Source organism: Pseudoliparis swirei, chromosome 21, assembly GCF_029220125.1.
Source record: "Pseudoliparis swirei isolate HS2019 ecotype Mariana Trench chromosome 21, NWPU_hadal_v1, whole genome shotgun sequence".
Taxonomy (NCBI): domain Eukaryota; kingdom Metazoa; phylum Chordata; class Actinopteri; order Perciformes; family Liparidae; genus Pseudoliparis; species Pseudoliparis swirei.
The window spans coordinates 13,772,481-13,791,756 of record NC_079408.1 but is presented as its reverse complement, the minus strand read 5'-3'; the positions used below and the strand labels follow the sequence as shown (position 1 = coordinate 13,791,756).

Here is a 19,276-nt window from a genome sequence, read left to right as displayed (position 1 = left end):
CATATATGGAGATGTCATAGGATAGCATGAATAAGGTCGGTTGGCACTGGACATAACATCATGTCACGTGGAGCTTTAAGGTGAAATTAAGAGGAGATACTTTCTGCTTTATGAAGAAGTTATCGGTCAAAAGGGCTGTGCGGCTATTCACAGACACCATTCCTCCATATGAACTATCCAGTGTGTGTGGGGGGGGGGAGTGACGTCACTGGGAAGCAACTGCCCAAACAACATGATGAATAAAAGGACCATGTCCTCGTTTCTGTCACATAATGTAGGCTCCAGATGTTGCTGATGGCTCTCCGTCCAGGGGAAAGCGATGCACACGCTGGGGCTGGAGCGCCCCCTTGCGTCGAGGACCGGGGCGACACAACTGGAACAATGGGTCAAACAAATATTTGCGCATGCGCACACACCGGAGACGTTCATCTTTTTCTTTCGTTCACATGTTGTGTCCACCATGTAAAGTCCGACACAAGTGTAAATACACAAGAGGACCACACAGTAATAACGTATGTGCACGAGTGGCAAATGGTTCATTCATCACTCAGGAAGCAGCTATAATGTTTTATAAATCCATATTGTGTGTGTGTGAGATTTAATTCCAATACTATAATTGTAAATTTTAATATTATGGTCACATGCTAAAGAAAAAAAATACTTACATTAGGTTTTTGTACAAGATATCTTTAACCCGCATGTTACTTCTTTTGTTTCTGAGAACTCCTTCATCGGCAGAGATCGAGCCCGAAGTGAAAAATATAGAAGGATTAAATAAAGCTAATTATTTTTTCCGTTTTAAGAGCAAGACAAATCAAATGTAACCTTTAATAAAAATAAATAAAAACATGTATATGTGCCCCTATAAGACGATGGTATCAGTAAAGAACAAACGGGCTCATATGAGTACACTTCATTAAATATGAATTTACTCTATTCGGGATTATTTACCCTGCTATGGACATTTAATAAATAAATTGAATTGTATTAACCAGAAGGGAACACACGGTTCATATGGAAGATGGAGGATGCTGGGTCGGCATGGTTACATGTTCACTATCAACCACATTATGTCTCGCAGACTGAGGAACGACCATTACAGGATGCAACCAAAACATCATCATCGGTTCCTATACGGACAAAAGTGACCGCAGGTCTGCCGTGTGGCACACAGAGTGACTCATCTCTGCCGGGACTCGAACCCGGAGCCTCTGGATTAGAAGTCCAGCGCGCTATTCCATTGCGCCACAGAGACTGCGCCAGGATAAAACGTGCCCGGCACGCTTTACGTTCGTAAATCCCCTCATATCGCTGCTCTCGGCATCCTCGCAGCATCAGGACCAGTCTGAGGCGACATGTTGGCTCTTCCGGCCGCGGCCACTAGAGGGCGCCGTTGCTCCCTCAGAGATGAGTCAGGTTAGCCGGCGTGTGACCGGAAGCCGAAAGCTCGCGTTTCAAAAAGTAAGAGTCACTTCTTCATAGACGTTATTTCCGTTCAATTAAATTAAATTAAAAGCGATTTATTGGCATGCGAGACAGAAGAAAACATTGAAATAAAAATGTATAAAACTGTGCTAACAAAAACTGAATATAGTAGAATGCAGAACTGTGTGAACAAAGCAGTGCGAATTAAGATTGCAACATTATAATAGCATGTATATGTAAGAAAAGGTTTCTCTTAAAGATATACGTTTTTTTTCAAATGGAGAACTGTGTGAACACAGCAACATTTGTTTTAATAAAAATATATAAAATGTTACGGCTTTCAAGGGCTTTTATTTTTAAACCGGAAACCTCGTTCACGCTGGCTCACTCACGATGGCTTAAAAAAAGAAACAAGAAAAATAGAGCCACAATGGTGCCTGTCGGAGCGGAGTTTGGGTTTCAGTTGAAATATAACATCTATTAGTCTGTGTGTGGACGATGTTACAGATATTTAGAAAACAAAAAGCGAAATAAAAGACATTCGGCTGCTGCGGGACAGTTTCAACCACGTGACAGAGGAAAACAACGCGTTGTATATCAATGGAGAGCAATGACAGCTCGATACTCCGAATAAATAACCCCGTTAAAGGTTTTTTTATTTCATGTGAAATGACCATTTTACACTCTTGACAGTCTCAGACTCATAATCCCCCCCCCCCCCTCCCAGCAGCTGTGGAAATAACACGAGCGGGGTTGCACCGCGATTGCATCAGTTAACCAATTATCCTCCTCCTCCTCCTCCTCCTCCTCATGCCCTTCACCGCAGCGTGACAACGGGATTCATGTCCCGTCATCTCCGCTGTCTCTGTACACGTGTCACGTCAAGGACACCGGAGGAGCGTTTGATCCCCCCCCACACACCGCCAGCCCACCCGGTCCATCACACTGCACGGTACCACCGACACCACCGGGGCTCTTCTTCTTTATTCTTCATGGCGTCTCGAGTCATTCTTATAGAGATGTGATGGTGCAGCTGCTCTTATGGGGAAACAGCCGCACGAGCTCTGCAGGATGATGCAACGGGCTCTAAGTTACTGGAGCAGAACCGAAACCCGTCTGGGTCGGTGATGAGTCACCATCAGTTTGACTCTTCTTGGACGTCAGTTGCTTTTAATTATGTTGCTCACACTAATCTAAAAAAAAACAAGAAAAAAAAACACTTATTTTATTTTATTTTATTTATTTATTAATTCTATATATTATATTATATATTATTATTATACAGGTTCCGATCATATATAGGCTTCATCATAAAATCATTAAATATATATATTTTTAAACAACATAAAAAGCAATAAACATACTGGTTACATCATATTATAAAATCATTAGAATTTTTTTTTAAACATCATAAAAAGCAATAAACATACTGGTTACGATCAAATACTGGCTTCATAATAAAATCATTAAAACAAATTTTTTTTAAATCATAAAAAGCAATAAACATACACCCAGTCACTGAGGAGGGGGTCACGGTTCATGCTCACACATCTGATTGAAAGCCAGTTCTTCAGGCTGTGTTCATTTAAATCGGTTGACCTCATGTTCATGTTATGAAGGCTTTTCTTCACCAATAATATAATTATTCTATAACTTTACATGTCTTCATGAACCAGAATATTCCTGACTTTTCCTTTCACGGGATGTGCAGCTCTATTTAAAAAATAGAAAACATATTGGAGAAGTGAAAGCATAAATTGGCTGAGGGAAACATCTCAGACCAGCAAGACCATCTCAGACCATGTCTGACCATCAAGACCATCTCAGACCATGTCAGACCATCAAGACCATCTCAAAACATCTTCGACCATCTCAGACCATCAAGACCATCTCAGAACATCAAGACCATCTCAGACCATCAAGACCATCTGATATGAACAACTACAGACCAATTAGTATTTTGCCTAGCATCTCTAAAATTATAGAAAAATGGATCGCTAAACAAATAATAGAATTCCTTAATAATGGTCAAACCCCCCTGCACCCCATTACATTACATGTCATTTAGCAGACGCTTTTATCCAAAGCGACTTACAATAAGTGCATTTCAACCTAGAGTACAAACTAAGAACAACAAGAATACAGGAAGTAACATTTCCTCAACATAGTCGAACTACAAAAGTACCATAAGTAAGTGCTATCTAAGTGCCACTGAAGTGCTAATCTGTGTTTTAATCCAGATATAGTCGGAAAAGGTGTGTTTTCAGTCTCCGACGGAAGATGTAGAGACTTTCTGCTGTCCTGATGTCAGTGGGGAGCTCGTTCCACCACTGAGGAGCCAGGACAGCAAACAGTCTGGATTTCGAGTGATTAGCTCGAGGTGCAGGAGTCACAAGTCGATTGGCTGTTGCCAAGCGGAGCGAACGTGCCGGGGTGTACGGTGTGACCATATCCCGGATGTAGACGGGGCCCGATCCGTCTAGAGCACGGTACGCCAGGACCAGTGTTTTGAAGCGGATGCGGGCAGCCACCGGTAACCAGTGGAGAGAGCGGAAGAGCGGAGTGGTGTGGGTGAATTTCGGGAGGCTGAAGACCAGTCGAGCTGCTGCATTCTGGATGAGCTGCAGAGGTCGGATGGCCTTAGCGGGTAGACCAGCCAGGAGGGAGTTGCAGTAGTCGAGGCGTGAAATGACCAGAGCCTGGATCAGAACCTGCGCCGCCTTCTGAGTAAGAAGAGGACGTATTCTCCTGATGTTGTGCAGCATGTACCTACAGGAACGCGTCGTCGCAGCGATGTTGGCCGTCAGGGAGAGTTGACTGTCGAGTGTCACCCCGAGGTTCCTGGCAGTCAGGGTAGGGGCCAACACAGAGCTGTTGAAGGTGATAGTCAGGTCGTGGGTGGGGAGCCTTTCCCTGGAAGGAATAGTAGCTCGGTCTTGTCAGGGTTGATCTTCAGGTGGTGAGCAGACATCCACTGAGAGATGTCAGTCAGACAGGCAGAGATTCGTGCCGCCACCTGTGTTTCGGACGGTGGAAACGAGAAGATCAGTTGGGTGTCATCAGCATAGCTATGGTAGGAGAAGCCATGCGAACGAATGACAGAGCCGAGAGAATTTGTGTACAGAGAGAAGAGGAGGGGACCCAGGACGGAGCCTTGAGGAACCCCAGTAGTGAGAGGACAAGGATCAGACACAGATCCTCTCCAAGTTACCCGGTAGGTGCGGTCGTTAAGGTAGGAAGAGAAAAGAGCGAGTGCAGTGCCTGAGATCCCCAGGTCCTGAAGAGAAGAGATCAGGATCTGGTGGTTCACCTGCAGAAAGGTCTAGAAGGATAAGGACAGAGGAGAGAGTGATACTCTAGCAGTGTGAAGCTGCTCAGAGACAGCAAGGAGGGCAGTCTCTGTTGAGTGGCCTCCTTGAATCCAGACTGGTGAGGGTCAAGAAGGTTGTTACTGTGGAGATAGGAGGACACTTGGCTCAAGAGAGCTCGCTCCAGAGTTTTGGAGAGAAAAGGAAGAAGAGAGACCGGTCTGTAGTTGCTGACTTCAGACGGGTCGAGCGTGGGTTTCTTCAGGAGAGGGTTGACTCTCGCCTCCTTCAGAGAGTTAGGAAACAGCCAGTTGAGAGGGAGCTGTTAATAAGATGGGTGAGGAAGGTCAGAAGGTCAGGAGCAATAGCCTGGAGAATGGGAGACAGGACGGGGTCAAGGGCGCAGGTGGTCGGTCGGGCGGAGGTCACCAAGCTAAGAACTTGATTGGGAGACAAGGGGGTGAAAGAGGAAAGAGAGGGGGATGAAGAAGTTAGTGTTGGTGAGGTGATAGAAGATGGATTTGTAAAGGAGGAGCGTATGTCGTCTATCTTGTTTGTAAAGTAGTCGACAAAGTGGCTCGGCAAAAGGGTGGAAGGAGGAGGGGAGCAGGGGGATCAAGGAGGATGGAAAAGATAGAGAAGGGTTTTTGGGGTAAGAGAAGGAGGACAGAATTTGGGGCAGGGAGAAGGAGCTTTGGGCGGCAGAGATAGAGGAAGAGAAGGAGGAGAGAGAGATTGATAGAAGAGCAAGTCATCCGCTTGATTCGATTTCGCCATTTTCTTTCCGTCGCCGCAGGGTGGCTCTCTCGGCGCACCGAGTCCGACAACCACGGAGCCGGAGAGGATTTCAACCGGTCGTGTCTTAAAAGGACAAAGAGAATCAAGAGATGAAGACAGGGAAGAGAGGAGAGTGTCTGCGGCAGAGTTAGGCTGCATGAGTGAGAAGCAGTCAGTTGAGCGGAGAGCAGATAGGACAGAGGAGGCCAGAGAGGAGGGGCAGAGGGTGCGAATGTTGCGCCGTACAGGTGCAGAGTCTGTAGATATGGGTGGGTTGTCAGTACCAGAGAGCGAGAGAGAGTAAGAGATGAAGAAGTGGTCAGAGACATGGAGAGGAGTCACAGTGAGGTTAGAGGTAGAGCAGTTTCTTGTGAAAATGTAGTCAAGGTGGTTGCCGGCTTTGTGAGTAGGAGGGGAGGGACTGAGTGAGAGGTTAAAGGAAGACAATAAGAGTAAGAGATCACATGACTTCTCTGTCTGGATGTTAAAGTCACCCAGAAGGATGAGCCGGGGGCCGTGTTCCGAAGTTCGATAGGAGGACGTCTAGCTCGCCAAGAAATCTCCCAAAGAACCAGGGGGACGGTAGAGAACAACAATGTGAAGTTGAACCGGATGAGTAACCGTCACAGCATGAAACTCAAAAGTCAGTGGGATAAAGAGTGGAAGCGGGTAGGGAGAGAAACACCATGTGGGTGAGATGAGTAAACCTGTACCTCCACCCGACCAGAGGGTCTGGGTGTGTGGCTGAAGGAGAAGGCAGAGGAGAGAGCAGCCGGGGTAGACGTGTTGTCTGCTGTGATCCAGGTCTCAGTGAGAGCCAGGAAGTCAAGCGACTGCTCCAAGGCAAAGCCAGAGATGAAGTCGGCCTTGCGGTTGGCTGACTGACAGTTCCAGAGGCCTCCTGTGACCAGGTGCTGGGTGTGAGTAGAACGGGTAGGAAGGATAACAGAGGAGGGGTTCCGGTACATGAATGAGCGAGTCCTATGCAGTTTGGTTTTCGACCGCATCATTCCACGGAATCTGCACTGGTTATGCTCATGGAGAAATTAAAAAGTTTATTAGATAAGAAGAGCTGCGTAGGTGCTGTATTTTTAGATTTAAAAAGAGCGTTCGATACAGTTAACCATGATGTGCTACTAAGCAAACTGTTAGGCTTCAACTTCTCTGATCAAGCCATCAAATGGTTTGGATCTTATTTATCCCATAGAGAACAATGTACTGTGGTTGATGGTGTCAGCTCCTCTTACCTGGGCTGCCCAGTAGGGGTCCCCCAAGGATCCATACTGGCGCCCATTTTATTCTCTCTTTATATTAATGACTTCCCTGACTCTTGCTTCAATGTGGATGTTCAGCTGTATGCTGATGACACAGTCATTTTACGGTGGCCAAAAATAGTGAGGAGGCAGCACGAGTGCTCTCTACTGCTCTGAGTCATATTCAAGGCTGGCTCACCAGGTCCTGTCTCTCATTGAACACGAAAAAAACAGTGTGTATGTTCTTTTCTAAGCAATCCTCAACTGTTGCACATTCTAATGTGTTTTTGGGAACTGAGAAACTGAATGTTGTTAATAAGTTCAAATACTTAGGCATTATGCTTGATTCCACACTCTCCTTTATAGGAGCCATGTTAAAATGATGTCGAAAACCATAAACTTCCATATACATAATTTTAAACAAATAAGAAACTCTCTATCGACTAATGCCGCTTTGCTGTGTTTACACTCTATGATACTCTCACATGTGAGTTACTGCTTAACCAGTTGGTCTATGACAAGCTCAATAGTTATTAAACCGGTCGAACTACTCTATAAAAAAGCATTGAAAATACTGGATAAAAAACCATTTAAGTATCATCATTGCTATATTTTAACCAAATACAAAATGTTAAGTTTTAATAATTTTAGAAAATTCACTTCGGCCTGTTTGATTTTCAAAATACTAAATGGCCTAGCGCCACCCCCCCTTAAAACCTTTATCAAACATCGATCTATTAACTCCACTCTATCCACCAGAGCTGTCACAAACAGGGACTGTGAGGTCCCATTTAGAAAAACCCTGTTTGGGCAAAATGTGCTGTCCTTCAAAGGATGCATGGTGTGGAACAGCCTACCTCCTTCTATAAGGGAAAGCCCCAGCCTGGTCACCTTCAAAGGCCACCTGAAGGCATGGCTCAGACTTAATCAGCCCTGTGACCATTAGAGTTAATCCGCACGGTATCCAAATGTCTTGCATGCACCTTTTTATTAATCTTTTTTTCTTCTTTTGTATTACTGTACTGTCATGTGTGAAGTGATGTGTGCTTTCCATTTCACTCTGCTTGCATTCTTAAATTACATCAACCTGCCAAGGGACTACAGATGGAAACTAGCCTCCCGGCTATAATCTGTCATATTTACATGTACATTGTACTGTCAATCAATATGCACTGTCCCTTATTCTCTAAATAAAAAAATAAAAATAAAAAAATAAATCTCAGACCATCAAGACCATCTCAGACCATCTCAAACCATCAAGACCATCTCAGACCATCTCAGACCATCAAGACCATCTCAAACCATCAAGACCAGTGACTGGATGTAGACCCCTGCCCTGCTCTTGGGGGATGGCAGGTCCCTCAAAGCTAAACCTTTTGTCTTTACTCCATTCTATGATTTGAAGGCGTCTGCAACCAGCACAGTGGACGATACCACAGAGCTCCAGCAGGGCGGCGCCACGCCCCACTAATGTTTAGCCTCCGCCGTCAGATTGCGCAAGAGGGCCGAGCGCTTCGTCCAGATGAACCAGACCCTGAAGACGTCGAGCCCGCAGTCGGTCCATCTCAAACCAGACCTCAGGGGTCCTGACACCCAGAGGTGAGGCGTCCGACGTCCGGCCCGTTGAGATGGGGGTCGACCACCAGAGTGATTCTACAGCCCTCGTCTTCCTCCGCCGGGAAGTACAGGTGGTGATCAGCGCTCTGGGAGAAACCAAGAAGAAAAGGGGGGGATAAAAACACACCCCAAAAAACCCCATCATTCTATCAATGCCTCATTTGCATAATTAAACACAACCTTTCAGAAAAGTGGTATAAAAAAACAAAATCATTGACATGCAGGGATTTCTGTTAGTTCACTTTTTACCCTATTCACAAGTTATTCAAAGATAAATATTTTTTAAAGGCCGTTTTAGTCAGACTGAGCATGAAATCTGCCCTTCAGTCTGATTTATAGAACATTATATTCTTCAAAAACAAAATGAAGCGAGAACTCCATTCGAGAAAGTTCAGATTTCTTTTCTGGAGATTCAATTAAATTATCACATATTTAATAAAATCCTGTCTCATTTGCATATTTAAAACATAAATTTTTCAGAAAACTTGCGACAGGAAAATAGTTTAATAAACTGGAGAAGATTCAATGTGACTTTGGCACCTTGTTGTTGTTGTCAGGAATATCTCTAAGGAAGTCCCGGGGTTCGGGTACTTTGGGGAACATGTATTCCTTATTCCTGAAGAGAGAAAACAAAAGTTACACATCTGAGGCGAAAGCAGCAACAACAAAAAAGTGACGACTTGACATACTTCCTGCAGCACACCAGGACCAGCACCACCAGGCCGGCGAGCGTCACTGGGAGGACGATGGCGGCGTACGGCCACGGGTTGGGATCCGCATCTGCACGCAAAAACATCACCATGACGACACGACGACGGTCTGAGCGAGACCTGCTGATGCTGCATCTTTAAGTTACAATTTAGAATCAGGTGGAGTGAAGTTGAAAGTTAAATTGTTCATGTGTGGTGCTGTAACAAAGTGTCATTCTTTAAAACCGCCACTAGATGGGAGTAGAGGGAGTACATCTCACTCAGAGGGGCTTTAACCTCCCGAGAACTGACAGGAAATAAAGTCTTCAAACTTGTGATTTGTTGTGATTTTTCTATTTAGAGTAAAATAAACATCTTAAACAATTTAAACTTTTTTTTACATTATTTAGATTTTAAAATTTTACAGCATGTCCCCCTGTAGTGAACCTCAGGACCATTTTCGTGTGAAAAGACAGACACAAAATATAGAAAATAAATTAACAAATTATAAGTTGTATTAAACTAATAATACATTAAACTCTATTATTAAACTAAATAATTCCTCATCTGGATTGTTTTGCTTATTGGTTGAAGGATCATACCTGCAAACTCATGAGGGGTGAAAAAGGTGACAACGGGGTGCAGGTGACTTTTGTTGTTGTTGTCACCACACCACATCCACGTTGTTTGAAGCCTCAAAGCTTTTAGAACCACAACTACAGTCATTTTATTGTTCTGACCACAAATCTAAATAATGATAATAAACAGTTTAAGAACAAAAGGTCCTCCGCTCTGACTCAGCCCTATAATGATAGTAATAACAAATATACATTGTCATTATATAAAATATGAACCAACTTCCTTTTTTTTGCCTGAACAGTCCTCATGGACTTTTCCCTGAATCTGTTCTGTCTCTACCTGTTTGTCACGATACTCATATTATAACTTCTATACATATTACATACCTGCCATAAGTATCATGATACCCGATACCAGAATTCAATACAATACCATAAAAACAATATGGTACCATAAATACGAGACTGGTATATTTATCTATAATAGTAATAAATAAAACATCTGTATTTACCAACTTTTTCAACATTTAACAAATGACAGTGATATTAGTATTAATACAGCCAGATATGAATGAAACTACATGGTTCCATCATAGCATTGATTATACACTATGAGGCCGTTAGTCTCTGACCGGATGATACAGAGTTCATCAGGATGAGCAGCTGTAGAGTTACAGAACTTTACAGACTGAAACATTTCACTTCTGGCATCTTTTTATTTTTTAAGCCGAAGTCTCTAAAGCTGCGCCACTTCTCTCGCTGTGAGCTGCGCAGCGCAGTGTGCGCAGACAGCTCGACACGGAGCAGCGCGTGCGCTCTGATCGCTCTCTTAATGAAGTATCGATGCTAAAAATATGCTAAATCACATCGTGTTTAACGTACGGGTACTTTGTTAGCATCGCTACACCGTGCAGCGTGACAGCAGCAGATGTAGCGGGCTAACATTCAAGCTAACCTGAACCCCCAAACGCTGTGGACATCTGAACGCTGATTGGCCGAGACGCGACACGCCCATCAAAGATGTTTTATTGCGAAGAGCACCACTTCATACTTTTCTCCGCGTCTCACTGCAATCTCAACGGCAGCGGGCCAGGTGACCCCAAAAACAAAAACCCTTCGGATCTCCACGATTCACGTGGATGACCTATTTTGAGTTCAAAACGGTGAATTTCAAGTTTGCAGGTATGAGGATGCAGAACATTTTATATTAAAACTGAACATCTTATGTCCAGAACTAACTTAAAAACAGATATGTTTATTTACATGTTGATTCCCTAAACTAATCTTTAGTTCATCTTTCTTTATTGTTCTTCATTTATTATTTTGCATGTTTATTTTGTAGCTGATATTACTGTAAATATCGAGGAATATCGTTCCCCTCATATACAATGTTGAGTCATGAAATACATACATGTTGTCATGGTGTCCACTATAATTGACATTCATAAAAGGGATATTTAAAAAAAACTAAAAACTGAAATGCTTTTAGAACTAAATATATCACTCCTGTTAATAAACAAGAAAATATCTGAATATCATAGTAAAAAATAAGTAATATTTGACTCCCAGACGGTTCATGTTCCCCACACAGAGGCGGTGACTGTACCAAAATACAGCTGGTCACTAAACGGCGTCTTCCCGTCTTCCATGAACGCTCTCACCGCCATGCTGTACGGACAGCGAGGGACCCGGTCCAGCTCCATGGAGGTTCCCCCATCCACCGCGATGGACTGTAAGACAACGAGGACACAGACATCCTGTTGAGCGTCTGCGTGGACTGCAGCAGGTTTATTTTTTAGACTTAGTCTTGCAGTTATTTGGTATAAAGTCAAAGCAGAGGAACATTTTGAGCTGATGAAAGGCCCCCGGGGGTCATGACCTTCCAATAGCTGTCATGGAATTTCCCTCCGAACACAAACGTTAACCTCATGGGAGCCAACGATGGAAGATGGACCACGACGTGAGCCAGATTCCAGAACGTTAACAGTCGTTTGAGACATTTTAGTGGAAACCATAAGCGGCAACTGTTGGGGGAAATCATATAACCTTGGTTGAACTTCTTAGAGTTAGCCAACATAAATAATGATGTACCTTGCTATGACACTCGGTTATTTACTGTAACAGATGTTCTCCTGAATGCGGACTACGATCCCTTGTTATCTACTGCGGTTGGGTCACCGTCACCTTGATCCAACCGGAGTAAATCATGTGCCCGGCTCTTCAAATAATTGATGTGATTGGTTAAAAGGTCTGATGGGAGGGTTACATTTACACGACAAATATGTGCTAAATATTCTAGAAAGATGGACTTGTTCACTTGTTGGATGTTGCCTTGTGCTCATTAATACGGTCCCGCTGGGTTGCTACATCAAATCGTTGTCTCACTGTTCTTCATTTTGCCAGTCAGAGGGTCCCCAAAGTCAGGACGGGTCGCCCTTCCGGTCGGTCGTGTGTCTCACCTTTGTTTCACGACACTCGGTGTAATTAATTTCAAACTTCCAACGTCTTTCGATTTCAGGACGGGTCCAGCGGATGAGGAACTTATCCCGAGTTTTAGTGACGGTCCAGTTGAGGGGAGGAGGTCGCACTGCACGGAGACACGCAGAGCAACGCAGGATTTGAGAAAGTCCCTTTAAAAAAATGTCTCACACACATGTCTCACCCACACACACATGTCTCACCCACACACACATGTCTCACACACACACACACTCAGGACTCTTGGTGCTAGATGGGTGCGTCGGTACCGTCGTGGGAGGGGTCTCTCTTGAAGGTGTTGGAGGCCGCCGTGTGGTTCACCGTTCCATTGAACAGGATGTGGAGGGTGTGGCTGGTGTCGGCCTCCAGGTCACAGCCGGGCCGGACGCCGCCGGACCACGAGCACTCCCGTATGTCGACATCCTGAGGACCGGACTCACTGAAGTTGTTGTTCAGTAACCTTGGAAAAACAGAAACATGTGGAGCCACTTCTCCTCCATCAGGAGGAGGAGGAGGAGGAGGAGGAGGACTATGCACCTGAACCTCTGGGCAACGACACCTGACCCCCCGGGGTGAGGGCCTTAGAGGAGTCCTCCGGGGCCTCGAAAACATTCATATCTTTAAAATATATCTGTAAAATAAGAGAAGAGAAGAGGAAGAACAAGAAGAAGAGGAGGGGGAGGAGGAGAAGAAGAGGAAGAAAAGGAAAAATAAGAGGAGGAGGAGAAGGTGAAGAAGAGGAGGAGAAGGAGGAAGAAGGAAGAAGAGGTCGAGAAGAGCATGAAGAAGAAGACGAGGAAGAGGAGAAGAGAAAGAAGAAGAAGAAGGACCCCTCAGATTCAACACATTCCTGACGGAGGTCTGGACTGATAACAAACACAAAGTCTGAGAACAAGAATTCAGCCTCCACTGAACTCCAGCTCAGTAGCCTCTCACACACACACACACACACACACACACACACACACACACACACACACACACATACACATACACACACACACAGCAACCCAGAAACACCAAATGAAGACAACACGCACACGCGTGTGCACATACCGGTAGAAGAAGCGTAGGTCTGGAGCTCTGCTGGCTGGCTGCCAGGAGCAGTGTGTGTGTGTGGCGGAGTAGATGTAGCACTGCAGCTCCGTCACCAGCTCTGTGGAGCAGAGGGCAGCCGGTGGTCAGGCATCGAACAGGCGGGCAGCGGAGAGCGGCGTGGGGGGGGGGTCACCTGCGTGGACCACGCTGACCCGGGCCAGCTCACTGCGGCGGCCGCACACGGTTCCCACGGTGATGTTCAGAGAGCCTCCCTCCATCACCACGTAGAACTGCTCCTCCACGTTCTCAGTCGTCTGAGAGAGAAGAAGAAGAAGAAGAAGAAGAAGAAGAAGAAGTGCAAACATGTTAATAACAATGTAATATCACTATATTTAAACATCAAATCTTAAAGCATTCCTCTAAACATGGCGGGTGATTATGCAAATAAATATTAATCTGAGTTGCTAAAATATTGACATTAAGGTATATTTATATTTATGTATATAAATAATCATAATAATAATAATAAATATTGACATGTTGACATAATGAGGTATATTTATATTATATATATATTAATCTGAGTTGCTAAAATATTGGCATATTAAGCTATATTTATAAATAGATATATATATATATATATATTAGTGCTGTGAAAAATAACGCGTTAACTCAGTTAATTCAATTACAGGTTTAACTAGTTTAGTTTTTTTTTTACGCATTTAACGCATGCGCAGAATGAGCTTCCAATCCGTCTGTTGTTGGTCGTCGGGACGAAAAAAAAGTCACTTGCAAAATGAGCTTCCAATACACCACTTCAATCTGAACTCTGTCCGCTCTCATGCAGACGGTCTGTTCATCGGTCATGATCCTTCCGCAGGTTCACCTCCGGAAACCTTGTTACGACTTTTACTTCCTGTAGATCAGGGTCTCAACACGTCGATCGCGACCTGCCAGTCGATCGCGGCGTAGTGTCGGTAGATCGCATGACATTAAAAAGATTGGCCCGCCCCTGACATGTTCTCTATAGCACGTCTTTGTTCTTTTATTAAACTAAACGTCTGTTGTTGATCGTATCTCCACAGCAGCATGTCATTTCTGTCTCTTCGCGTTGCGTTAACACTTATCGATCTCCGTCTCGCGCGCCACAGAGCTCCGTGCGCGCGCATCGGGACCGAGCAAAAAAAAAGTCACTTGTCAATCTGTCCACCTGTCTGGGCCGGTGAGGTTTCAGCTTTGCAGCGGTGTCCCCGCCGTCCCTTTCATCACGGCCCAGTTCATGAAGAAAACCCACACAGTCAGTTTGCCTCAGCAGCTGCTAGAGGAAGACTAGAGGCCTTTAGATTGTATCATGGTGAAGTTAATGGTTGACAAACAAGAGAAAAATGCTCTGTTTAACCCTCCTGTTACCTTTACATTTACTCACATATTTTACCCTCGGGGTCAATTTGACCCCAGCAATTAAAACCTCCAGAAAATTATTAGAATTAATATTGCTTCCCAAGTTTAAGTGTGAGGTACTTTATGTTTGTTTGTTGACTACCTAAATAGCCCTTTAAATAAATAAAAAAGTAGATATTTCTGATATGTTTGACACAGTGAAAAACAGCCTGGGGTCAAATTGACCCCAAAGAACACCGACATTAAACATTGAATGGGGTCAAATTGACCCGAAAGGTAACAGGAGGGTTAAACATTCTGTTTAGGATGAAGATGTATTAATGTTCCATATGGAAGAAAACTGCTAAATAACTGCTGAGTTGCAGCACCATTGTATAGAAGAATGTATAAATGTATATATCCGTCTTTTGTCATAAATCTCTATGTTCTCACAAAATATACCGAGAATATCGGTAATATGTGATTAATCATGATTAATCCACAAAAACCTGTGATTAACCCGATTAAAATTTTTAATCGTTTCACAGCCCTAATATATATAAATAATAATAATAAATATTGACATGTTGAGCTATATTTATATACATATATGTCTATAAATATTGACATATTGAGGTATATATTAGTGCTGTGAAAAATAACGCGTTAACTCAGTTAATTCAATTACAGGTTTAACTAGTTTTTTTTTTTTTACGCATTTAACGCATGCGCAGAATGAGCTTCCAATCCGTCTGTTGTTGGTCGTCGGGGCGAAAAAAAGTCACTTGCAAAATGAGCTTCCAATACACCACTTCAATCTGAACTCTGTCCGCTCTCATGCAGACGGTCTGTTCATCGGTAATGATCCTTCCGCAGGTTCACCTACGGAAACCTTGTTACGACTTTTACTTCCTGTAGATCAGGGTCTCAACACGTCGATCGCGACCTGCCAGTCGGTCGCGGCGTAGTGTCGGTAGATCGCATGACATTAAAGAGATTGGCCCGCTTCCTGACATGTTCTCTATAGCACGTCTTTGTTCTTTTATTAAACTAAACGTCTGTTGTTGATCGTATCTCCACAGCAGCATGTCATTTCTGTCTCTTCGCTTGCGCTAACACTTATCGATCTCCGCTCGCGCCACAGAGCTCCGTGAGCGCATCGACCGAGCAAAAAAAGTCACTTGTCAATCTGTCCACCTGTCCGGGCCGGTGAGGTTTCAGCTTTGCAGCGGTGTCCCGCGTCCCTTTCATCACGGCCCAGTTCATGAAGAAAACCACACAGTCAGTTTGCCTCAGCAGCTGCTAGAGGAAGACTAGAGGCCTTTAGATTGTATCATGGTGGAGTTCATGGTTGACAAACAAGAGAAAATGTTCTGTTTAACCCTCCTGTTACCTTTACATTTACTCACATATTTTACCCTCGGGGTCAATTTGACCCCAGCAATTAAAACCTCCAGAAAATTATTAGAATTAATATTGCTTCCCAAGTTTAAGTGTGAGGTACTTTATGTTTGTTTGTTGACTACCTAAATAGCCCTTTAAATAAATAAAAAAGTTGATATTTCTTATATGTTTGACACAGTGAAAAACAGCCTGGGGTCAAATTGACCCCAAAGAACACCGACATTAAACATTGAATGGGGTCAAATTGACCGAAAGGTAACAGGAGGGTTAAACATTCTGTTTAGGATGAAGATGTATTAATGTTCCATATGGAAGAACACTGCTAAATAACTGCTGAGTTGCAGCACCATTGTATAGAAGAATGTATAAATGTATATATCCGTCTTTTGTCATAAATCTCTATGTTCTCACAAAATATACCGAGAATATCGGTAATATGTGATTAATCATGATTAATCCACAAAAACCTGTGATTAACCCGATTAAAATTTGTAATCGTTTCACAGCCCTAGTATATATATATATATATATATTAGGGCTGTCAGCGTTAACGCGTTAATCTATGCTATTAATTTGGCCGCGATTAACGCACTAAAATATTTTAACGCAATTAACGCAACTTTGTTTACTTCCGGTGTGCGTTGAAGTTTTTTCACTCCCCTGAGTGTCAAACAGCGGCAGTGTGATTTGACACTGTTTCCGTTTTTAAAACTATGAGTTCTCCGCGAAAATACAGAGCAGAAATACATTTAAACTCCTGGATTAATCAGTCGGGTTTCCTCCTCCGCTCCTTCCTCCCGTAGGAGGGGGGGGGGGGGGGGCGACGCGGCGCGGAAAGAACTCGTCACACGAAACCTTCACCATGATTGTCAATCCGTTTGTCTGTCAACATTTAGCGAAAAAAACAACCAATGAACACTCAGTAAATCACAAAGGACCTCCCACCTCACGGGTGAGGCTCTATAGCAGCCTGTCAGTCAGAGAACCAGAGAACACGGCGTGAGGACAACTGAGCCTCATTGTATAGAGATGAGATTGTTCTGGAATGTTTGATGTATAACACATGGGTATGTGTCATATGCAAAAGACTTTAAAAGGTGAATTTACATTTTTTTGTAAAATGGAAAAATGAGCCCAGCCTCCAGAGGGTTAACGTGACATATTTGAATGTCAGTCAGTTACCAAGGCCACTGGTTCTGCTGTTCAGTGTTAAAGATGACAGGACCAATGTGTCTCAAATGTACTTCTTTTTTTTTACTAATCTGGATGTTTCACTGAAGAAACAATTTATCATCCACGATATTAAATACCTCGCTGGCACTTTATAAGTAGGAGCCTCTTTGAAAACACAGCTCTGTGTGAAGTTTTGTCTTTAAAAAGAAGAATAAAATAACTTTTAATCGCGATTAATCGCGATGAATGAATTTCAAAATGTGCGATTAATTAGTTAATTTTTTTTAATCGATTGACAGCCCTAATATATATATATATTGACATATTGAGGTACTCTGGTGCAGGAAGTCACCGGGACTCCTCAGAGGATTTAAAGGGTCAAAACCTTTAATAACAAGAACAGCTGCTCCACAGAAATTATGATTTTGTTGCTAAACAGATAAATATAGATATTATTTTTTTTAATATGCGCGTATACTCACATCAGCATCAGAAATACACGAGGGAACAACTGCCCCTAGGAAATATAACGTTGCCCCTTGGAGAAGCAACAAAGGCCCCATAACTTCTGTAATTTAATCGCATTTTATTTGTGTTCATAGTTGTGTGTGTACTATCTGTATCGCCTTTACTAGGTAGGTACACACACACACACACACAAAACAGTAAATATTTTTGTTTTATTATGAAAAAAATAAGTTATAATTGTTAATAGTTGTTTAGAAAAGTTGAATAACAATAAATAACCACAAAGAAATAAGAATAAAATTGAATATGATTTTCTGATTTATGTTTTCTTTTTTTGGCTACTGCCTAATCGTCTTATTAATGCCTAATAGTCTTAATATTGTCTAATAGTCTTATTATTGCCTAATAGTCTTACTTTTTGCCATTTGTATGACAATTGTTCAGATACTCTGAGCCTAAATAAGTATATTTATTATTTTTAAACAAAGGCTAAACACAACCTTAAAAAAGTGACCCTAATTTATTTAAAAAGCCTAATAACTGTCTAATAACTGAGCTCGTGTCTCCATGTCGGGACTCACGTAGCGCTCTCTTCCCTTCCGGGTCTTCAGAACCACTTCGTATGAGCAGTTCGGCCCCAGATGCGGAGGCGGGGTCCAGGACAGCCGGGCCTGGAACCCAGAGACCCACCGCAGGGACACGTTCTGTGGCGGCAAGACGGGGCCTGGGGTGCAGCACAGACGTCAACACATAAAACAACAACATCTGACTCCAGTGTGCCTTTAATCCGCCTTTCGACCTGAGAACCAGAACATGAAGCTCTTTAACGGGTCAGTCCAAGGGAGGAGCTCGTGGTTCCGGTCAACACACACACTAGTCGTGAACTTCCTTCCAGACGTTCATCCGGGTTAAAGACGATAAGTTGTTGATGTTTTTCCTCAACAGTGACTATACCGGGCGGGCGTGACGTCACTATACTGGAAATCGCCGTTACGCAGCGGGTGACACAATTGGAGACGTTGGCCAAAGGAAATCGAGATGAACACAGAACCTAACCGCACGCACACGCGCGCGCACACACACACACACACACACACACACACACACACACACACACACACACACACACACACACACACACACACACACACACACACACACACACACACACACACACACACACACACACACACACACACACACACACACACACACACACACACACACACACACACACACACACACACACCTGTGGTGTCTGTCTTCACGGACCTGGTTTGGACTCGACCACCAGGAGGAGGCAGCTCCACGCCAGCAGGTCCACACGTGGAGTCATCCTGGTCTTCTCCTCTTATTCTCCTCTTTTGGGAGAGTTTCTTATTCCTGAAGTTTTCTTCCCAGACAGTCTGCGTGTGAGGCTGCGCGCGCGTTCCCGTTCCCACCGGGCTGTCGCGGTGGTGGCCAGCGGGAGGAGGGTGTCCGTGGTTCGGCTCCTCGCTGATCCGGGCTTCAGGTTTTCTGGGAGGTTCGTGAACTCGCGGCTTCACGCCCACTGCATGAGCAACACGACCAGAGTTACGCAACACAGTCTGACACCGGGAACCGCTCTGTTCCCCTCAGAGAACGGGCTTCTTCCAGCTTTACGCCCCGCCCCCAGTGCGGTAATAAGTCCTAATTATGAAATGCTA

General features: G+C 43.8%; 1 protein-coding gene and 1 non-coding gene across 3 annotated transcripts; both read right to left on the bottom strand.

The window, feature by feature from the left end:
• Positions 1-1,181: 1,181 nt before the first annotated feature.
• On the bottom strand, positions 1,182-1,255 carry trnar-ucu (transfer RNA arginine (anticodon UCU)). Its single transcript has one exon. It is a non-coding gene; the product is annotated as a tRNA-Arg (tRNA).
• Positions 1,256-7,732: 6,477 nt separating this feature from the next.
• On the bottom strand, positions 7,733-19,148 carry LOC130211959 (uncharacterized). Of its 2 annotated transcripts, XM_056443001.1 has the most exons (10): positions 18,861-19,148; positions 18,170-18,312; positions 13,357-13,477; positions 13,182-13,281; positions 12,395-12,585; positions 12,107-12,234; positions 11,254-11,377; positions 9,070-9,160; positions 8,921-8,996; positions 7,733-8,466 (listed from the first exon to the last, which is right to left on the bottom strand). In XM_056443001.1, exons 1-10 carry the CDS (start codon positions 18,922-18,924, stop codon positions 8,341-8,343), a joined length of 1,164 nt encoding a protein of 387 aa, XP_056298976.1. In that variant the 5' UTR covers positions 18,925-19,148; the 3' UTR covers positions 7,733-8,340. The 2 variants fall into 2 exon arrangements, with proteins under 2 accessions (XP_056298976.1, XP_056298977.1); XM_056443002.1 differs by lacking the exon at positions 18,170-18,312 and having other exon boundaries at positions 18,861-19,147.
• Positions 19,149-19,276: the final 128 nt, after the last annotated feature.

What these genes read in the sequence shown, in the direction of transcription:
- LOC130211959 (XM_056443001.1), bottom strand. Translation starts at nt 18,924, where the DNA reads ATGACTCCACGTGTGGACCTGCTGGCGTGGAGCTGCCTCCTCCTGGTG. An exon ending in GGTCAGCGTGGTCCACGCAG is followed by an intron (nt 13,282 to 13,356) that starts GTGACCCCCCCC and finishes TCTGCTCCACAG; the next exon opens with AGCTGGTGACGGAGCTGCAG. An exon ending in CCGAGTGTCGTGAAACAAAG is followed by an intron (nt 11,378 to 12,106) that starts GTGAGACACACG and finishes GTTGTCTTACAG; the next exon opens with TCCATCGCGGTGGATGGGGG.